Raw genomic sequence first — 22,227 nt, forward strand, 5'->3', positions numbered from 1 at the left:
AAAAATAACGCGGACAATTTTATTCATAAAATAAAAATATTATAAATTATTAATAACTAATCAATTATCTTTTCGACTAAAATATATTAGTGTTTTATACATTTTTAATTAAGATACGTTATTTTTCTAGATATACTATGACAAATATTATATAAAGATTTCATCAAATCTTATTTACCATATCAATCTTGTTTATCAAATTTACGGGCAAACGGACACAGAAGTGATTACGTTTTTTAACTCAAAACTGTCCCCTTTTCCCCCAAACCCAAACCCTAGAAAACACACACACACCGCCATGGACGCACTGCGAAAGCAGCTTGATGTGTTGATGGGAGCCAATCGAAACGGCGACGTTCGCGAAGTCAATCGCAAGTATTACGATCGCGATGTCTGTCGTCTCTACTTAGTCGGACTTTGTCCTCACGAGCTCTTTCAACTCACTGTTTGTATCTCTATCTATAGATTTCATTCAATTACTTTGTTTTGATTGTTTTATCTGTAAATTTCATGTAATTTCTGTGTGTTCGCGGTTTATATGTATCGATTTCATGTAATTTCTTTGTTTCGTGGTTTGTAGCTATAGATTTTCTTTAATTGCTTTGTTTTTGTGGTTTGTGTTTATAGATTTCGTGTGATTGTATCTGTATATGTATATTCGGTCATTTTAGTGTTTTGATGATTTGGATTTGCGATGCTATGGAGTTCAGATGATGTTTTTCGATTTTCTGGTTGATTTGAAATGTGGTTTTTCGAGTATGGAGTTTATTGTTTGGTTTTATTGGTGATTCTAATAGACGTGACTTCTGTAAGCTTATGTTTGACACGGAATATGGCCAGGAGGACTGGTTTAATATAAACATGCTTATAGGATGGATAGCTCCTTTCCAACACCATGATAGGATGTTGAAAATTATACTTGATTACGAATATGTAACTTAAAGGTTTTGAAGAATTATTATTATTTTTGCAAACTAAACGTTACTGGTAAATGTAGTCAGTTGTGCTGATGATTTGGACATCATGATAAAAAGATCATTTAGATTGCATAATTTTATCTTTTCTGGCATTTTAAAAGGGTTTACTTTCAAATTGTAATTTACGAGTACTTTTTCTTTTAACAAAATCGTAGTAGAATTATGCAAAGCTTTTCATGCCTTCTTTCTCATTTTTTCGAAAGCATTTACCAATAATTTTAAATCCTAATGGTCTTTGTGATGCACATAGTATTCCATAATTCACAGCCTGCACACGCAGAGAGGAACATTTACCCGTTATAATTAGATATGTAAAACTGCAAATTATGTGATAGAAACTTATTGACCACATTCATTTAGACTTGAAAAAGGATGGAGCGAAGAGGATATTTGCATACTAAACAACTACAGCAGTTAAGCTTAAACTAATTACTGAACATATAGTTCGAGTCCTTTACTTTCTCTTTTATTGACAATGAGTTTATTTTGATGAGTGCACAGCACATTGGTGTGTGTGTGTGTGTGTCCTCAATATTCTGATATGTTCGACTTATTTAGTTTTATGACGTTTAACTTTTTATGCACGAGTACTCTTTTAAATGTTACATCAAAAGAGGATGATAAAATCTGTACATGCAGTGAATTATCAATTTTACATATGTCTAAAACTTCTAGGTATTTGTTATCAAATTAAAATAAAAAATTAGTACCAGAGTTGAACATGACTGTTCAAGATGAATAAATGCATGTGCACGTAATGCTTCATAGCCCTTTATCTCTGTTATGATATGCTTAGTACAAGTTCTGATGAACAATTTTAAATCATTGCTTCACCTTTGAATTCTGACAAGTCTTTACTGTTTTTCTTCTTTTTATTTGTTCAGAAAATGGACATGGGACCTTGCTCAAAGGTGCACTCGCTACAATTGAGGAAAGAGTATCCTTAAACTTTTAGCTCGAGTTCTGTATCATTATGTTATATAGCTTAATTTGTGAACAAATGTTAAGTGTTCTTTTAAGCCACTTGAATATGTCAACTATTTATGTTCCAAGTAGCTTCTTAGATCTCAACTTTAAATAATCATTAAAATGTCAATTAGCAATAAGCACTTCTCCCCGTATTTCCTTAACCCTGTATCAGATATGAAGAATCCCGGGCTAAAGGTCAAGACAACTACGAAAGGGAGCTGGAAGATGTTATCGATAGACTTATTGTTGAGTGTGATAGAAAAATTACTAGAGCTCTTAAACGTCTGACTGATGAGGATGCTAAAGCAGCTATAGCAATCTCCGTCTCTGAAGTTACCACGGTAATTTTTAAATTGCTGAGTCAAATTATATAAAACTCATGTATTGCTAATAGCTATGTGTTTACTGCTTACTCTTTCTAATCGTGGGGATACTTATTGTGCTTGCAAAATATTCTTATTACAGACACCCGAGGTCCTTGAAATGTCAAAAGAGATCAAGGAGAAGCTCAAAGAAGCTGATCAGTATGGTAATCTTTTGAATCTTGTGCGACTTATATTTATTATTAATATTTGAATATTTTATGTGTTGTGTGTTGAGGGTCTTTCATTTGATGTTGAATTAAGTGTACAATTAGAAAGACCCACAGTGCTTTGCGAATGACAATATATGAAGAAAGCACTGCCGCAAAATAGTGTTTTACAATTAATTGAAACTTGTACATGATGAATCTGATAGTTTCTTTAAAAGTCAAATTGAATACTTTTTGGTGAAATTTGAAAGTCAGATGTATTATTTGACTGACTTATAAATAATTACTAGCATCATTTTGAAAAAGTAGGTACAGTGTGCTAACTATTCTAGATACATGTGTAACATGCTTCATACCTGCTTAATTGCTACATATGCACATCAATGTTGTCGAAGAGAATAACTATTCAAAGTGTTGCAGATCTTGAAGGCAAGACAGATATGAAGATTCGAGCTTTAGAAGTCGTGGAAGAACTTAGAACTAAAAGAGCAGACAAACAGGTGACACTAGACTCTTAAGATCCAATATGTATTCGTGAGAATTATGGTGATTAAATTTATTAATATTCTTTCATTTCTATTTGGGCAGTCGATGCTTCTGTTAGATGCCTTTAACAAAGACCGGGCTTCCTTGCCTCAGCCCCTTCCAAATACTCCATCATTGGCTCCTTTACCTGTAGCTGTTCCTGATGCTCGCACGCAGGAGATGATAAATGAGAAGCTTAAGAAAGCTGAAATTCTTGGTACTTTCTATATGCAAACCCTTTTCTAAAATTTTATATTTCTCATCTCCTATAATTTATTTTGGTTATTCGTGGAATTTGTTGTGTCTTCATACTTGCACATATCTAATTGTCTTTCGGGAGAAAAAAACTATTGGCTTGCATACCAGGGAACATGTTCCCTTATTTATAGGATGAGCCTGGCGCCCCTAACTGAATCAAACTTTGATTATCTTAATGAATTCTTTGTTTCCTTGGTTGTTTCCTAGTGTTTAGGGTATTCTATGTTTATGGGTAAAATAGAGGTAGTTCTTTGTACAAGCTCGATAAGAAAACTGTGTAGGTGATATTTTAAGAAAAAGATTTTTATCTTAAGATGGCTATGTAATTCAGTCGACTTAGGCAATGCTAGGATAAGCCTGCTTAAGCTCTTCACCAGCCAAGGTGTGTACTGATTGATAAACTAGTAGATATGCAATGTTCTGTGCTAATTAAATTGTTAAAATATTTGTTGAGACGAAAAGAACTGGGGCTGTCCCTGCGGATCCGTGTTTAAGAATTGAAGGATACCATGCTTTGCGTTAAAGATTGCTATCTTGGTTGAGTGTGATGAATTGAAATTTGTTACTGATGTTGTGGATATATACAGCTGCTTCTCCATGTCTATTTTTGTTGGTATCTTACTATCCTAAGAGTGATTTAGAGGCCATATAGTAAATCTGAATGATAAATTGTTATATACCTGAATGTTTAAAATTGGTGAACTATTGAAAATTGTTGAACGGTCTGATCGAGTAATTTATATATATATATGTTTGTAATTAGTTTATATTTGTTAAGTGTAGTGATAAATAATGTATTTATCTAATAATTTTATATGGGGGGGGGTTAGGAATTTATCGTTGAAATAGTTTATTAATAATAAAGCCCAATTGTTTATGGGCCTTGGTCAATTAGGTTATTTTATTATGGTTACTATTCCCTATATAAGCATTATAATCCCAACATTATTATTTAAGCTTTAATCTTACACTTTTCTTGGGAATAGTATGTAGGACAAAATATTAAATAGCAAATAAGCAATGAATTAAACGATTCCCAAGAATATTTACTCAATATTATTCTTAAAAAAAGTGTATAATCAAAGCTTAGTAATAATGTGGGGATTACAATGCTTATATAGGGAATAGAAACCCTAATATATTGACTATGCCCCGTAATCAATTGGGCTTTATTATTAAAAAAACTACTTAAATGATATATTCCTAGCCCACATACATAATATATAGATAGGTATATTATTTAATCTACATTAAAAAAATATAAACTAAGACCATCTCCAACCCAACTCTAAATTTGTTCTTTTACAACCATTTTAGTGTAAAACTCCTCTCCAACTCAACCCTAAAAGTTACACCATTTTGGTGTCAACCAAAAGTTACACCAAATTTAGTGTCACACTAAATTTTTAGAGTTTTTGTATATTCCCATGTTGCCTTTTGTACTCCTTTACTAACACAAATTTGTAGGTGCTTAATTTTTCAACAGACTCTACTATTGTTTACTTGAATACAACAATTTCGCCCCCACGGCATTGTAATGTAAATCTAACCATTCATGTATGTGTGCAAGTGTTGCGCACTTTGATTCATTGCAGAGCGTTGTCACGTGATCTGACTATGCCTGTATGTGTGAGTGTTGCGCACTTTGATGTGTTCCGGCACCTTAATTTTCCCCATGATTGTTCTAATGTTTTGATCTTTTTACAGGTGAGCAAGGTTTGGTTGATGAGGCTCAGAAAGCATTGGAAGAAGCTGAAGAACTCAAGAAGGTATCAACATGAATTATTCTCTTCCTTCTTACTGCTTCTGGGATAATTTTTTTGCAGATTGTTCTATTTGTGTGGTACTCTGATATTTAAAAATTTTACCAACATTTCAGCAGAAGAATAATTTTAATATTCTATGTCCTTACAATTTTAGTTATTTCTGAATCAGTTGCCTGGCCCTCGACAAGAACCTGTGGTGGATTCCTCGAAGTACACAGCTGCTGATGTGCGTATTGTAAGTATCTTTTGCTGATATTTTTTATGCTTTCAGTATGTTTACAACCTTAAATTTGAAAAAAAAATTATGTGCTCTGTAGTTTTTTTGTGTGGGTAGCAAATTTTTACTTTTACTCTCAATTCTAAAACCTATAGGTGCGCCTAAGCTGGCTCGGACACCTGGTTATAAAAAAAAGATTTAAAAAGTAATGAAAAACAAGGCTATAAATTTTAAATCCATGTATGCCTTTTTTTGTAATATGCTTGTTATTTTTTTTGATATTCTAACTCTATCTTCTCCTCTCTATTTCTTTTTTCTATTCTTTTGCCTCCTAAAATTCAGGACTCACTTTGATTTACATTTTTACTGCCGGGTCAAAACATGGAATGTGAACCCTTTCCTGATAATTATATACACTTTGCACCATTTAAATTTCTCTTATAACTTGAACCCTGTGATCATAATAAACTTCATACTAAAAGATGCCCTCATATTTGAGCTGTAAACTTGTATTCATTATTACCATGTTGCATCATTCATGAACTACAGCCAGTGCTGGGGATGCTACCAGTCGGTATTGTATACGTGCACCTAAAGTTTTACATTTAAGATTGTGTATATAAATTTGTTTGATGAAACTATTTATTGCTTCTTAAGTAACAAGCTAGCATCTAAGTATTAGTTGCATGTAAAAATTGTGTGGTTTTAATACATCAAATCTGACCATTTTCTTCTTCTTATAGACGGATCAGAAGTTGCGTGTCTGTGACATATGTGGAGCTTTTTTGAGCGTCTATGACAGGTGAAATTCAATTTTTCATACTCCACAATATTTATGTATCTTCTATAATTTTGTAAAGACAAAGAACTAGTTTAGGGGTTTTAAGTACTTCAGTCTTTGACCTGGCAATATACCTCCTTGTCACCAGCAGGCTTTTGGCCCAGTTTTACGAGGATAAACTTATGCAGCTAAAGAATGTGCGTTTTTTTCTGTTTTGTTTGTCAATCATGCTATCTTTAAATTAAATGTTTTGGGAAATGCACTGCATATTTGTTCAGTAGCTTCGTTTTTTCAAGCATGTATGAATGATCTGTCCCTATTTATTGTGGTCTCACCAGTGACCGTCGATTGGCTGACCATTTTGGAGGAAAGCTTCACCTTGGCTATATGCAAATCCGTGAAAAGTTGGCTGATTTAAAGGTAAATACAGCACCCTCTTCTTCTTTGTATTTAGGTTCGTGTTATCATTTCCAACAGACGTTGCAATTAAAAGTATCAAAAAAGATATTAGACTGTAAAGAGTGATCTTCTAATCTTTAAAATGGTCATGAGCTATGCAAGTTGGTGTCGGTTAGCCTGTAAGATTGTATCTGCGGCCCTTTTGGTTAAATTGCCAGGTGTTTTCTTCTCATTGGATCTCACATCCTGTTTAATCTTCTGACACATGGTCTACTTCTACATATATCTGAATTTGGCCGATCAGAATACGAGACTTCAGTCCTCATTTTGCATTTTTTTTCTTTAAAGTTCGGAAAATATTTATATATTTGTTACTAATGCAATTTACTGGAATCTCAAGAGAAGATATGTATTTAACATTTTTTTAATTGTTTTATAAATCAATTTGACTTAATTATTCAAACCCCGTCTTAGCTATGATTAGAAACTATAATGGCAATAAAGAATCAAAGAACAAGTAGCCATTATGCAGTTTCGACAATGAATGGTTAAATATGAAGCCAGAAAATTAAGTGGTATAATATTGTTTTTTAACTTTTAAGCAATGGTAGGAGGTAGGCAAAGTGTTGTGCCAGATTATAGTAGGCTGTAGAAGAGCAAATTTGGGTTCTGGTCTCGACAATAATAGTCTTGCGGGAGTCGGTTTCTGTAAGTTTGTCTCCCTTTATGTTCTTATTGTACTTTAGACAACATTTAGTGATTTTATGTTTCGTTTTAGAGGAAAAAGATGAGTGCGAACTTCTGATTTCATTATTTATCACTCTGCCTGAATGAACTGCTGTATCAGGATTGAATGTTTGTTTTGAGATTTGCTATTTAACAATCTCGCAAGATCTAATCCGACAAGCATTTTCTATTGTGAGTTAAATATTTGTGTCTCTGTACATGTCAGTGTTCTTAGTTCAGGAGTAAGGTAATTGTTTAAGAGTTCTCAATTGTATTTACTTGATACTATATTTGTCAGGATGAGAGAGACAATAAAAGGAAGGCATCAGAAGAACTGAGAAAGTAAGGAGTTTACTTACATTGTTTTTGCCTATAATATATTGTTTGCATGTATTTACTCTATTTTGTTAACCTTCCCTGTTTTTTTTTTAATTTTGGAATATCCCTTAGTTATATGGTTTTAATTTTCTGCAGATCAAAAGAACAGAGCAGAGAACGTGACAGGGAAGGTAGTAGGGATCGAGGAGGGAGTCGGGAACGAGCAAGGGACCATGATCGTAGGAGCAGAGATCGTGACAGGTATTCTGACCGTGATTATGGGTACGATCGAGAACGTGAAAGGGAGAGGGACCGATCTCGCAGCTACGACTCAAGGAGTCGCCGTAGATCACGTTCACGATCAAGAGAGCGAGCTAGAGATTATGATCGCCATAGGTATACTCTCTTCCATGCTGGATCTTTGTTTGGTATCACATTATGAATCGTCTTTGTCCATTGCCTTTTCTGTTTGGTTGTAATATTATGTACTGCCAGATCTAGTTTCTGGTTGTCCGTCCTTTTAAGTTAAATTACTAAGATAACTGAGTATATCTACTTTAATGGAGATGTTTTTCATTCCTTGTGGAATAATCTGTCTATGGAAGTGCACAAGCCTTTTAAATAAATGTAATAGTGCATAATGGTCATCTTTTAGGGATTACATTGAGTTATTGTACAGGATATTGATGTGTTAAAACTATTTTTCATGACTCTGACCAGAATAAATAAATAAACTGATTTTCAGTCATTCCAGCCCTGCAGCTTACGGCTGCCTGAAATTTCATTTGTTGTTAAACTAAGAAGTATTCAACTATTCGTGTTGGGCTGTTGGCACTGTCAGACAATTCAGCTTTTAGATGTTACATATGACATTATTAAACATTCAAAGTGTTTTTATAAGCCTCAAAAGGTGAGAGTAGGAACACTGCACACAGACACTAAATTCCAAATAGAACTAGATATCTTTGATAAGTTCAAGTTTTACGTTTTTCACATGCCTTTGGTGTTGCTTTCAGTTTCATGTTCCCTCCAACATGCTTGTGATTTTGATATACTTCCGTGCTATTTTGCAGCAGGCGTCATGATCGATACTAGCCACCTGCAGTGTGCAGTTGGCCTGTGGATCTAGGACTTCATGTCCCGGCAAATTAGTAATGTCCTAGATCATATGTTGGGGAAACATGTTTGGTTTTTATTAAATTGACTTAAAGTAGTGGTTATTCAGAGATTAATCCTGTAATAGTATGGGAAGACATTTTCTTTGTTTGATTGCCGCTTCAAAATTTGCAAGTGTCTGTCCTGATGGTAACGTTGAATTTAGTTTGTTTAGTGATTTTAGCAGCAAGGCATAAATACTTTATTTATCAGAATAAGTAATGTTTTTTTATGTACTTCTAATTATTTTAGTTTTCTATTTCATTGCTAGTTTATTTTGACAATATAATTTTGATGTTTGATTTTTCTAATCCACATCATTAGGAGTTCTTATTAAATAAATAGTTTTTTAACTTTCGTTCTAAAAGTTGGCGACTATTCTCTTGTTCTTGAACGCTTAAAACTATTAAGTAACTCTCTCAATTTCTTTTTTTTTGTTGCATTTAATATTTGGTGGGTCAAATTTATTTGACCAAATATTGACTAAGTTTATTGATTAGTTTTATTTAAATAAAATAAAAGATAGGATATCATTGGAAGTAAATTTAATCTATTTTAATATATATAAAGGGAGTGGGTAACTATTTTATTAAGATAATTAAGTAACTATTTCTCATAGGTCAACATGTTTATATTCTATAATTTATTATTCTCAACTATTTTTATGTTCTTATTGTTCTTAACTACCTTAATGTTCTGCAATCTTGACATTTTGTTCTGATATTTAACACGGCTACCGTGTTTTTTAAGTATTTTATATTGTAGTGTTCTTTATTTTTTTTTCATCTAGTAATAATGTATTCTAAAATTATTTTTATGTTTCTTAATTATTATTTTTATTGGATTTATTGTTTACCAGTGTTATTTATTTTTAATTAATGTTATGTAATTTGTACGTGTTCTGTATTTTTACTAATGTTATGTAATTTTTATATATTCTCTTTTTTTGTTAATGTTATTTTTAACTAATGTCAGTGAAAGTTTAACATGTTCTGTAATTGTTTTGTGTACTGGATTTTTTTTTAACATTGTTGTGTTTTATAATAATTGTTTGTTCTTTAAAATTTTGATCTCGAGTATTGTTTTTCTAGAGTTTTATTTGTTTTGATGTCATTTTTAGGTTTTCTAATTTTAAAATACTATTTATTAGAAAATAAGGGATAGAAAATATGTAAAAATAAATTATTGACAAAATTAAAAGATTTACATGACACATGAATGTTGTGTTGCAATTAAAAACACATCGTAACATATTATGATTAATAAATTAAGTTTTATGTGTTTTATAAAATTAAACAAATTAAGGTTTTCAAAAGTGCAAGTTAATTAGGTTTTTAAACATCTTTTAATGTGTTAACTTCGTGTAGTTAGTTATTTTTTATGATTTCCAAATCATGTGGACCATTTATATATATATATATATATATATATAGTGAGATGATTTAAGCCATTAGATCAATTTAATCTAATGGTCCCTCTAAAATCAAAACACTCAACTAATATACACCCTCACACACCCAATCTTAGATTTTCCCCTCCATTTTAATTTGATTTTTCCCGTCAAACGTTAATTTTATTTTAAAATCCGACTTCACTGTATTTTTCTTCATCTCAAAACGATCGATTTGCATACCATATGTGTTATGTTTCAAAATAATTAAAAAAAAATATTTGGTTTCTAATTTATATTCTAAAATGGTTTCCATTAGAGTAGCCATCTATATATCTATATTTATAAACATGGTATGCATATTATATATATATATATATAACTAAGTCCTTTTGGCTCTGATACCAAAAGGACATTATAGGACCAACAAATATTAATATAAACAGTAGGGGAGAGTAATATAGTAAGACTAAGATATGATATGCATATTATATATATATAACTAAGTCATGACAAATATAAGAATTAACACAAAATATTAAAACATGATATGAACAAAATATGATTTGAAATTACTTGGAAACACTTTTGATTATATAACTGAAAGCAATATGCTACTCTTTGTGTAAAATTTGAGAAAACTTGAGAATAAACTTCAGAAATATGAACTGCTTATCACTGGTACAAGATGTGTATATTATCTGTTCTCTAATTTCAAGTGTGTTTATTACTCTCTTCTTCTCCTTATTTATAGAAGGATGAGGAGTCTAAATTCTTGAAACAACATCATTCTTTTTCTTGTAGTGGAGTTCTGCTTTCCTGAGTGGACAGCTTGACTTGAGTGGGAGGTCCTTTTTTTCTTAGTGGAGGGGCTGCTTTCCTGAGTGTGAGACTACTTTCTTCACATGATTTTGAGTATGATTCCTCTTCCACCGAAAGTTGCTTTGTTTGGAGAATAATGCTGAGTTGGTCTCAGTGGGAATCTTCTTTTGCGTCTTCTTTGTCTTCTTTTGAATAATGTCGAGTTAGTCTCAATGGGAAGTGTCTTCTTTGTCTTCTTTTGTGTCTTCTGCTTATTTTACGGGTTTTTGAGGGAGAAATGCCGATATAATGAAAACTAGATACAAAATTTAAATGTATAATATCCTCTTTTTTAAGTACTTTTTACCGTTTTACCCCTAATAATTTGGAGTAAAAAAATATCTATACAAACTTATTACAATAATGAAATAAAGGAAAACTAAACAATATGAAATGATGTAAATTTGCATGTATTTTGGACCTTTTTTTCAATCAGTGGAAACTACGGGGGAAAATATCCCGTGACAGCCATCTTCGTTGTCATCTCCTAAATGAACCGGACTGCTGTCGTCGTCGGAATCATAAATTGAATTTGCAGAGTTGAAGTAAGGATTCTTTGTATTGGCTTATGGTTTTTGCTTGGGCTAATAATGCCTGGGCATTTGATTTCTGGACAAAGAAAGTGGTAACTTCTTTGTTGGTAATAAAATTTTGACTTGATAACCATTTTTGAATGATCTCTTTGGAAATCTTTTGGCCTTCTTTGAAATTGCTCCACCATTTGACTTTAAATGACCGAACAATACAAGACTGTATTTGGTTGAAATGAATTTTAAACTCCCAAGAACAGACCCATGGAAGAAAGAAATTTGAACATAATATTAAAAGAGGAGGAAAACGACTTTCGTATTATGTGGGTTTGAAGTGTGTTTTGAACAGTTTTAGACATTCAGATGTATTTGGAGTAAGAATTTCTTCAATTGCTTCGAAGAAATCCCACCATTGAAGGAACCAAACAGGGAGTTTCTGAACTTGGATTTTGGTGTTGAAATAAAACAACCGGGAATGACTATTCTTCTGATTTTGGATAAAGAATGAATTGTGTCATGCTTGCTGGTAATCCCAGTAGGAATATGAGGAGCAGTGGTTTAATTGTCTTTTGAAGTTTGAAGGAAAAAAATTTGGACGGCGGAGTTCTTGGCCCCATTGACTTGGGTGGATGACCTTTTGTATTTGACATGTTGTGTATGAAGGCGTTGAGTGTTCTCTATCCTGGGCGTTGTAAAAATGTTTGAACGTGACCGATTCAGTAGACAAGAGAATGGCTTGATAATAGTCATTATTTTTTAATAGATCATAGGGTTTGAACATCCATCCTTTAGGGAAAACATTTGAAATTGCTAGGGAGGCATCGTCATTGTTAAATCCTCTTTCGACTGAGACTATTTTTTGATGGTTTCTTTTTGTATAGTAATCAAAATTGGATTTTGAAAAGTTTGACTGGCTGACTACTACATCCTGGTTTTGCATTTTTGGGATATCAATTTCTAATTTTGACATAGGTCTCTAAGGAACTAAGAGGGTTGGGTTTTGAAAACTGACTGATTGTGTAGTTTGAAAGGGAGTATTTGTAGGTTGGCTGGAAGAAGTGTTTTGTTGGGTAACTTTAGTTGATTTTTCTGAAGAGCTTTGGGAGGCTGTTGAGGGATTTTGGATGTTGAGGCCATGGGCTTTGATGGTTTGAAGGGCTAGAAATAAGATATTGTCTTCTTCATCTGCAATTACCTTATCGATCCAGGATGTGATCGGTTTTTCTGAATAAGTACTCGCTTTGCTTTGTTGAGGGGCCGGGAGTTGTCCGTGAAAGGCTAGGGTTTTTCCCCCACCTCTGCCTTTTCGAGGCATGAGACTATCTGTTTTGTAGAAACTCACGGGTCAGGAAATCAGGGACACAGTTCATATCTCCCTTAATGTGTTCAATATCAAAATAAAAAATTCTTAATAATGCTTGCCATCTGGCGAAAATTTGTTTTGATGCAATATTTTGGACATCTTTTTGTAAAACCTCTTTTGCAAATTTACAATCGACTCTAAAGAGAATTTTTTGATTTAATAAATCACTCTGAAATTTCGTAATACATAAAACAATTGAAAGTATTTCATTTTTTATAGTAGAATAATTTCTTTGACAATCATTCCAACATGCAGATGTAAACTTGACTATTTGTTCTTTACCATTGACTACTTGTTTTAGTATCCGCCGTATCCTAACTCAGAAGCATCTATTTCAACTACTTTAGAAGCATTTGGATCAGCAAAGTGTAGACAATGGATTTCTAGAACTTGAGCTTTGATTTGTCGAACAATTTCGGTATGTTCAGATGACCAAGGGACGATGTTAGTTTGAAGGCGGTCATGTAAGGGCTTGGCTATCCTATTGATGTTTGGATAGAAGTCTAAGACATAGTTGAGACTTCCTTAAAATCTTTGGAGTTGGGTTTTATCTATGATTTTATCGGGAAATTTTGTTGCAAAAGTTAGGGCTCTTTCAATTGGTGAACTGTTCCTTTTGATATGTAGTGGCCAAGAAATCTTACACGAGTTTGAAATAGGGAAATCTTGGATTTTGATATTACTAAACCATTTTTTCTAGATACATGACATAAAGTTTTAAGGTGTTTGAAATGTTGTTCAATAGATTCTGAAAAAACTAGAACATCATCAATATATATTATATAGAATGTAGAATAGTCATTGAATATGTCATTCATAATTCTTTGGAATTCGCTAGGGGCAGTTTTGATTCCAAATGGAAGGACATTCCATTCATACTGTCCGAATGGGACCGTAAAAGCAGTTTTATATCTATTTTTTGGTTGGATTTGAATATGCCAAAATCTTGATTTTAAATCAAATTTGGAGAATATTACCAAAGATTTTAATTCTTGTAAAAGGTCTTTTTTATTAGGTATAGGGTATCGTACCCATCTTAGGGCTTTATTTAGAGGCTTATAATTGATAACTAGCCTTGGTGTCCCTCTCTCAATTTCAGCATTTTTGTTTACATAGAAAGCTGCACAGGACCACGGGGATCTGGATTTTGATATGATTCCTTTGGATTCGAGATCAGTGATCTCTTTTCTGCAATATTGTTCTGGGTGGGGGAAAACCCCCAGCCTTTCCTGGACAACCCCCGGTCCCTCAACAAAGCAAAGCGAGTACTTATTCAGAAAAACCGATCACATCCTGGATCGATAAGGTAATTGCAGATGAAGAAGACAATAACTTATTTCTAACCCTTCAAACCATCAAAGCCCGTGGCCTCAACATCCAAAATCCCTCAACAACCTCTCAAAGCTCTTCAGAAAAATAAACTAAAGTTACCCAACAAAACACTTCTTCCAGCCAACCTACAAATACTCCCTTTCAAACTACACAATCAGTCAGTTTTCAAAACCCAACCCTCTTAGTTCCTTAGAGACCTATGTCAAAATTAGAAATTGATACCCAAAAATGCAAAATCAGGGGGTAGTAGTCAGCCAATCAAACTTTTCAAAATCCAATTCTGATTACTATACCAAAAGAAACCATCAAAAAATAGTCTCAGTCGAAAGAGGATTTAACAATGACGATGTCTCCCTAGCAATTTCAAATATTTTCCCTAAAGGATGGATGTTCAAACCCTGGGATCTATCAAAAAATAATGACTATTATCAAGTCATTCTCTTGTCCACTGAATCGGTCACGTTCAAACATTTTTACAACACCCAGGATAGAGAACACTCAACGCCTTCATACACAACATGTCAAATACAAAAGGTCATTTACCCAAGTCAATGGGGCCAAGAACTCCACCGTTCAAAATTTTTTCCTTCAAACTTTAAAAGACAATTAAACCACTGCTCCTCATATTCCTACTGGGATTACCAGCAAGTATGGCACAATTCATTCTTTATCCAAAATCAGAAGAATAGTCATTCCCGGTTGTTTTATTTCAACACCAAAATCCAAGTTCAGGAACTCCCTGATTGGTTCCTTCAATGATGGGATTTCTTTGGAGCAATTGAAGAAATTCTTACTCCAAATGGATCTGAATGTCTAAAACTGTTCAAAACACGCTTCAAACCCACATAATACGAAAGACATTTTCCTCCTCTTTTAATGTTATGTTCAAATTTCTTTCTTCCATGGGTCTGTTCTTGGGAGTTTAAAATTCATTTCAACCAAATACAGTCATGTATTGTTCGGTCCTTTAAAGTCAAATTGTGGAGCAATTTCAAAGAATACCAAAAGATTTCCAAAGAGATCATTCAAAAATGGTTATCAAGTCAAAATTTTATTACCAGCAAAGAAGTTACCACTTTCTTTGCCCAAAAATCAAATGCCGAGGCATTATTAGCCCAAGCAAAAACCAGAAGCCCATACAAAGAATCTTTACTTCAACTCGCAAATTCAATTTATGATTCCGACGATGACAGCAGTCCGTTTCATTTAGGAGATGACAACGAAGATGATTGTCACGGGATATTTTCCCATGTAGTTTCCACTGATTGAAAAAAAGGTCCAAAATACCCCCATAAATTTCATGCAAATTTACATCATTTCATATTGTTTAGTTTTCCTTTATTTCATTATTGTAATAAGTTCGTATAGATATTTTTTTTATTCCAAATTATTATGGGTAAAACGGTAAAAAGTACTTAAAAAAAGAGGATATTGTACAACATTTAAATTTTGTATCTAGTTTTCATTATATCGGCATTTCTCCCTCAAAAACCCGTAAAATAAGCAGAAGACACAAAAGAAGACAAAGAAGACACTTCCCACTGAGACTAACTCAGCATTATTCAAAAGAAGACACAAAATAAATGCGGAAAAAAGGACATAAAACAGGAATTGTTATAAATGCGGAAAAAAGGACATATATCTAGATTCTGCAGACTTAATAGGAAAATACAAGAGTTAAACATAGAAGAAAGCCAATCCAACAAAATCTCGGCTTTACTCCTTGAATCTTCCGACTCTGAGACATCTGAAATGTCTGGAAATGATGAACCCCTTCAAATAGATGAGATTGTAACAAGCTCATATTCCTCTCATAATTCCTCCTCTGAAGACAGACGAATCAACGTCCTAACCAGAAATGAGGAACATTCTCTCGAAATTATAGAAAAGATAACTGATCCCCAAATAAGAAAAGAGCTCTTAGAAAAATTACTCCAACAACTAATTGAACCCAAATCAGAACAATATATATATATATATATTAATGTAATATAAAAGTAGTTTTAAATTTTTGGTCAAAAATTAGTCATTTTGTCCGTTAAAAAGAAAATATGACAATTAAAATGAACCCACGAGCGACACGAACATAGATGAAATCATCATGACCTTTCTTTTCGCTAGGGGTAATTATTTCCCTTTCCAAGTTCTTACCTTAAAAATATCGATATTGTCTATGGTATAATTTATGTTATTATAATAAAATTGACTTTTTTCGCTGATATTATTTATTTATTGGTTTATACACGTACTAATCTTGAGGACATTTGATTTTTTATTTGGCCGTGTTACGTAAAATGTAATAAAATTGATTTCGGATTGAAAAATTAATTATATATTGGAATTATTTGTGAAAAAATACATAAAATAAATCCTCAAATCATGTAAAATTGAGTTGTGGAATATTAATGGTCAAAACTTAGTTATAAATTTAAACATTTCACTCATTTTAAGTATGTATTACATGTTTCAAAAAACCATTTCATATATACTTTTGCAAAAATTTCAAATATACTAATTATTTTTCGGTGAGAATTAATTATATTACCTTTTTCCTAACACGACACGAGTAACTTGAGTGAAAAATCAAATATATAAAATTATCACAGATAAAATGCGTATGAAAAAGCTAACCTCTGTTATAATATAGTGATTGCCATGCATGTGGTCAATGAATCAAATAGTAGGGCTATGATTTATAGGAGTAGAATTTGTGTATGCATTTAATGTTCTTGGCTTCTTGCAAATTCACATTGGCTATAAATAGCCACACTCGGTAATGAAGAAAGAGGCACCCGAGCTTTCTTTCTATGCTCAGCTTCTTACCTCCTTCTGTTAAATTTAGTAGCTCTCCGGTTGTTCTTTTATAGCTAGGATATTACAATACGTTATCAGCACGAAGCCCTGCCGGAACTGAGAAGGTATAATTTTATTTAAATGTACATATATATGAGTAGACGTGGTTACACCCTCTACTAATATTTTAACTACATATGGCCGGAGCACCGCCTATTTACGGTACCATATAATTTTGGGTAATACCGAAATATAGTGGGAACCTTGATTTATAAATTGCCTGCCTATCGGATAATAATTCTTTTGTGCCTAACTAACTTATGCAGAATTTTCCACTTAAATATATTATTGGTTGGAGATAACCTGTATACGCAGACGTCCGTATGGCGGGTGAAAATCCATTTGTCATTTTATATATAGATCTATTTATAATATCGATGATAATAATGATGTACACATTTATTATTGCTTACTTGTTAACGCACCAGATTCAGTAGGATTGTATGTAATATTTATATTGAAAATTTAAGTTAATAATTTTGGTGTTAAATTCAGATTAAAATGACAAATCTTACAAACTTGTCGTTCGTTGCATTGGACATTTCTGGGGAGAATTATCTATCGTGGGTACAAGATGTAAAGTTGCATTTGGGTTCAAAGAAATTAGGCAACACAATAAAGGCAGAAAACACATCCACAATTGAAGAAAATTTTACCTCTATTATTTTCCTTCGACACCACATGCATGAAGATCTAAAATCTGAGTACCTAGAAGTCGAGGATCCCTTTATTTTATGGGAAAATCTAAAGGATAGGTTCGATCATCAGAAACTAGTTTATCTACCTGCAGCTGAAAATGATTGGGCTAATCTAAGGGTTCAAGATTTTAAGAGTGTTCGGGCATATAGCTCAGCACTATTCAAAATAAGTTCTAGGCTCATTATGTGTGGTGAGATTGTTACTGAGAAAAGAAAGATCGACAAAACATTATCCACTTTTCATCCCAATAATATCAACTTAGCCGAGATGTATAGGGAGCGCAAGTTTACCAAGTTTGGGGATCTCTTTTCAACCCTCCTTGTTGCCGAGCAGAATCATGAATTGGTGATTAAGAATCATCAATCCCGTCCAACGGGATCTGCCCCTTTACCAGAAGTAAATAACACGACATTCCAGCAGAATGTACGTGGAAAAGGGCATAGAGGTGGACGAGGCCATGGTCGCTACCGTGGACGAGGCCGTGGTCGTGGGCATTTTCGTCCTTATTATAGCTTTGGTCACCAGAAGTGGCAACCTGAAACACAGAGCAAAAGAAAGGCACCACAAGGAGGGAAAACTAACAATTTATGTCACAAGTGTGGAATGGAAGGGCATTGGTCACGTAATTGTTATATCCCACAACATCTTGTTGATTTATATCAGTCATCTAAAAGATCAAAAGGGAAAATGGTGGAAACCAATTTCGCCAACAACTTAGATGATTCTCTTATAATATCAACCGGGGGAATAAGCGTTAATGGTCCTAATGAGACTAACGAAACTCCCATGTGGGAGGCTGAGGATTAGTTTTCATAAAATTATTAGTAACCGGAGGAATGAGCATTAATGGTCCGAATTACTATAGTTACTAGTGCGTACTGTGTGCTTTATTTTATCTATGTAATGTGTTATGTTCTTATCAAATAAATCATGTTTCTTAATTATATACAGAATGGATTCTGAAGATATATGCATTGCTGATTGTGGTACAACTCATACGATTCTACAAAATAAAAAAATACTTTACCCATATAACCAAAACTGAAGCTCAAGTTGGAACGATTTCTGGCGTATCTAATATAATCGAAGGTTTTGGAAAAGCTAGTTTCGTCTTACCTAATGGTACACACATACATATTCCAAATGCTTTATTTTCTAGTAAGTCCACTAGAAATCTTCTTAGTTTTAAGGATATCAGATTTAACAATTTTCACATCGAAACCACTTCTGAGGCTGGTAAAGAATATCTCCTTATTACTTCTGCTAATTCTAGCAACAAAAAATCTTAGAAAAGTTTCAGTCACTTTCCTCAGGATTATATATGATGAAAATCAGAACCATTGAGTCACACAATGTCATTGCTTCCAAACTCATAGATCCAAAATCATTTACCCTTTGGCATGAAAGATTAGGTCATCCTGGAGTCTCTATGATGCGTCGTATTATAGAGAATTCTACCGGACATCCTCTTAGAGATCTTAAAGTTCTTTCTAAAAATGACCTTCCATGTTCGGCATGTTCTTTAGGAAAATTGATTACTCGGCCATCTCCTACTAAAGTTAAGCTTGAAAGTCCAAGTTTTCTAGAAAGGATACAGGGCGACATATGTGGACCGATCCACCCATCATCTGGTCCATTTAGGTACTTCATGGTACTAATAGATGCCTCAACTAGAGGGTCTCATGTTTGTCTTCTCTCAACTCGTAATGATGCTTTTGCAAAATTACTTGCCCAGATAATCAAGTTGCGAGCTCAATTCCCAGACCATTGTATTAAGTCAATTCGTTTAGATAATGCCGGTGAGTTCACATCTGCAACCTTTGTTGACTATTGCATGTCTGTAGGAATTTCAGTTGAGCACCCAGTTCCTCATGTACATACACAAAATGGGTTAGCCGAGTCCTTTATCAAAAGACTTCAACTTATTGCAAGACCGTTGTTATTGAAAGCCAAATTACCTACATCTATTTGGGGTCATGCAATACTTCATGCTGCTAATCTTATAAGGATTAGACCAACTGCCTATAACCAACATTCTCCACTACAGATGGTACTTGGTCAAATCCCTAATATTTCTCATTTCAAAATCTTCGGAAGTGCTGTATATGTACCGATTGCTCCACCACAGAGATCGAAGATGGGAGCTCAAAGAAGAATAGGTATCTATGTTGGTTTTGATTCAACATCTATAATTAGATATCTTGAACCACTAACTGGAGACTTATTTACTGCACGATACGCAGATTGTCATTTTGACGAATCTTTGTTTCCTCCCTTAGGGGGAGATAAACATGTGAATAAGATTAATCCTGACATAACATGGAATGCATCGGGGTTACATTTTCTAGATCCACGTACCGGTAAATGCGAACTTGAAGTTAAAAGAATCATACATATGCAAAATATCGCAAACCAAATGCCTGACGCATTTAACGATTCTAGAAATGTAATTAAATCTCATATACCTGCAGTAAATACTCCAGCTAGAGTAGATATACCAATTCAAAAATCAAGTACAAATGAATTGGTTACAGATTCAAAGCCACGCCTGAAGCGTGGTAGACCGGTCGGTGCGAAAGATGTTGCACCAAGAAAAAGAAAGACAAAGAAAATTGCCCCTGAAGTGGCACATGCTCCAGAAGAAGCAAATACCCCCGAAGTGGTATTATCTCCTGAAGAGATTCCCGTCCCTGAAGATTCGGGATTAAACAATCATGAAATTTCAATAAATTATGTGCATGATATGAAATTATGGGATCGAAGTAAAGCCATAATCGATGATGTATTTGTGTATTCAGCGGCATTGGATGTCGACATAAATTCTGATCCTGAACCACAAAGTGTGGATGAATGCCGTCAAAGAAAAGACTGGCTAAAATGGAAAGACGCAATTCAAACAGAATTAAATTCATTGCGCAAAAGAGAAGTATTTGGACCTGTTGTCCAAACACCAATCGGTGTGAACCCTGTTGGGAATAAATGGGTATTCATAAGAAAAAGAAATGAAAAGAATGAAATTGTGAGATATAAAGCCCGACTTGTAGCACAAGGGTTTTCTCAAAGGCCTGGCATTGATTATCATGAGACATACTCGCCAGTAATGGATGGAATTACTTTTCATTTTATATTAGGTATGGCATCTAAAGAAAAATTAGAAACACGTCTTATGGACGTTGTTACTGCATACCTATATGGATCACTCGATAGTGATATTTTTATGAAAATCCCAGAAGGATTAAAAATGGATGAGTTCAAGAAACCTCGTCATATATACTCCATTAAACTTCAACGATCATTGTATGGATTGAAACAATCTGGTCGTATGTGGTATAACAGACTTAGTCGTTATTTACAAAAGAATGGGTATATTAGTAATCAAATTTGTCCATGTGTTTTTATCAAAAAATCACAATTTGGTTTTGTGATTATTGCTGTATATGTGGATGATTTAAACCTTGTAGGAACAGCTACAGAGGTTGATGAAGCTGTCATATATCTAAAGACAGAGTTTGAAATGAAAGATCTTGGGAAGACAAAATATTGTCTTGGTATACAAGTCGAGCACTTGTCATCAGGAATTTTCCTCCACCAATCTACATATACAGAAAAGGTTTTGAGCAGATTTTACATGGATAAATCTCATCCGTTGACTACTCCAATGGTGGTTAGATCTTTAGAACCAGATAAAGATCCATTTCGACCACGAGAAGATGATGAAAAAGTTCTTGGTCCTGAAATCCCATATCTTGGAGCAATTGGTGCACTTATGTATCTTGCGAATAATACAAGGCCAGATATTGCCTTTGCTGTCAATTTATTGGCTAGATTTAGCTCTGCTCCGATGGCCAGACATTGGAATGGGATCAAGCATATATTTCGTTATCTTCGTGGAACCGTTGATTTTGGGGTTATTCTTTCCAGAAAACTCGACATCTCAGTTGATTGGATATGCAGACGCTGGATATCTGTCAGATCCTCATTTTGGAAAATCACAAACTGGATATGTATTCACATATTGCGGTACAGCCATTTCATGAAAATCCACGAAGCAAACTACAGTGGCAACCTCAACAAATCACTCAGAACTAATTGCAATTCACGAAGCCAGTAGAGAATGTGTTTGGTTGCGATCTATTATCAAGAACATTCAAGAATCATGTGGATTGCCGGACATCACGAGAAGTCCTACTGTTATGTTTGAGGATAACACTGCATGCATTGATCAACTCAAAGAGGGATACATCAAAGGAGACAGGACGAAGCACATTTCACCAAAATTCTTCTATACTCATGAGCTTCAAAAGAATGGAGAAATTGATGTACAACAAATTCAATCATGTGACAACCTTGCAGATTTATTAACAAAATCATTACCAAATTCAACCTTTGCAAAGCTGCGACATAACATTGGAATGCGTCGACTCAAGAATATGCTGCAACAAAATTCCAGTGATTGATGTTTTCTTCCAAGGGGAGATTGTACTCTTTTTCCTTCGTTAAAGTTTTTATCCCACTAAGTTTTTCTTTGACAAGGTTTTAACGAGGCAATTGATGATCCACACTATCATGACAATCA

General features: G+C 33.7%; 2 protein-coding genes across 4 annotated transcripts; both read left to right on the plus strand.

The window, feature by feature from the left end:
* Positions 1-185: 185 nt before the first annotated feature.
* LOC141669126 (U1 snRNP-associated protein usp106-like) lies at positions 186-8,874 on the plus strand. Of its 3 annotated transcripts, none has more exons than XR_012553443.1 (13): positions 186-445; positions 1,862-1,914; positions 2,119-2,287; positions 2,412-2,475; positions 2,899-2,978; positions 3,067-3,220; positions 4,969-5,030; positions 5,197-5,262; positions 5,988-6,046; positions 6,364-6,445; positions 7,272-7,342; positions 7,449-7,492; positions 7,625-7,718. XR_012553443.1 is itself a non-coding variant. In XM_074476075.1 (13 exons), exons 1-13 carry the CDS (start codon positions 299-301, stop codon positions 8,561-8,563), a joined length of 1,242 nt encoding a protein of 413 aa, XP_074332176.1. In that variant the 5' UTR covers positions 186-298; the 3' UTR covers positions 8,564-8,874. The 3 variants fall into 3 exon arrangements, 2 of the variants coding, with proteins under 2 accessions (XP_074332176.1, XP_074332177.1); XM_074476075.1 differs by lacking the exon at positions 7,272-7,342 and adding an exon at positions 8,542-8,874 and having other exon boundaries at positions 7,625-7,864; XM_074476076.1 differs by lacking the exon at positions 7,272-7,342 and adding an exon at positions 8,545-8,874 and having other exon boundaries at positions 7,625-7,864.
* An 8,579-nt stretch (positions 8,875-17,453) lies between these two features.
* Positions 17,454-18,458, plus strand: LOC141708876 (uncharacterized). Its single transcript, XM_074512698.1, has one exon. It carries the CDS (start codon positions 17,454-17,456, stop codon positions 18,456-18,458), a length of 1,005 nt encoding a protein of 334 aa, XP_074368799.1.
* Positions 18,459-22,227: the final 3,769 nt, after the last annotated feature.

Source organism: Apium graveolens, chromosome 1, assembly GCF_009905375.1.
Source record: "Apium graveolens cultivar Ventura chromosome 1, ASM990537v1, whole genome shotgun sequence".
Classification (NCBI taxonomy): domain Eukaryota; kingdom Viridiplantae; phylum Streptophyta; class Magnoliopsida; order Apiales; family Apiaceae; genus Apium; species Apium graveolens.

Coding starts and splice junctions, on each gene's coding strand:
- LOC141669126 (XM_074476075.1), top strand. CDS start 299: ATGGACGCACTGCGAAAGCAGCTTGATGTGTTGATGGGAGCCAATCGA. Junction 5,031..5,196: donor AAGCTGAAGAACTCAAGAAG/GTATCAACATGA, acceptor TTTCTGAATCAG/TTGCCTGGCCCTCGACAAGA. Junction 7,493..7,624: donor GCATCAGAAGAACTGAGAAA/GTAAGGAGTTTA, acceptor AATTTTCTGCAG/ATCAAAAGAACAGAGCAGAG.
- LOC141708876 (XM_074512698.1), top strand. CDS start 17,454: ATGACAAATCTTACAAACTTGTCGTTCGTTGCATTGGACATTTCTGGG.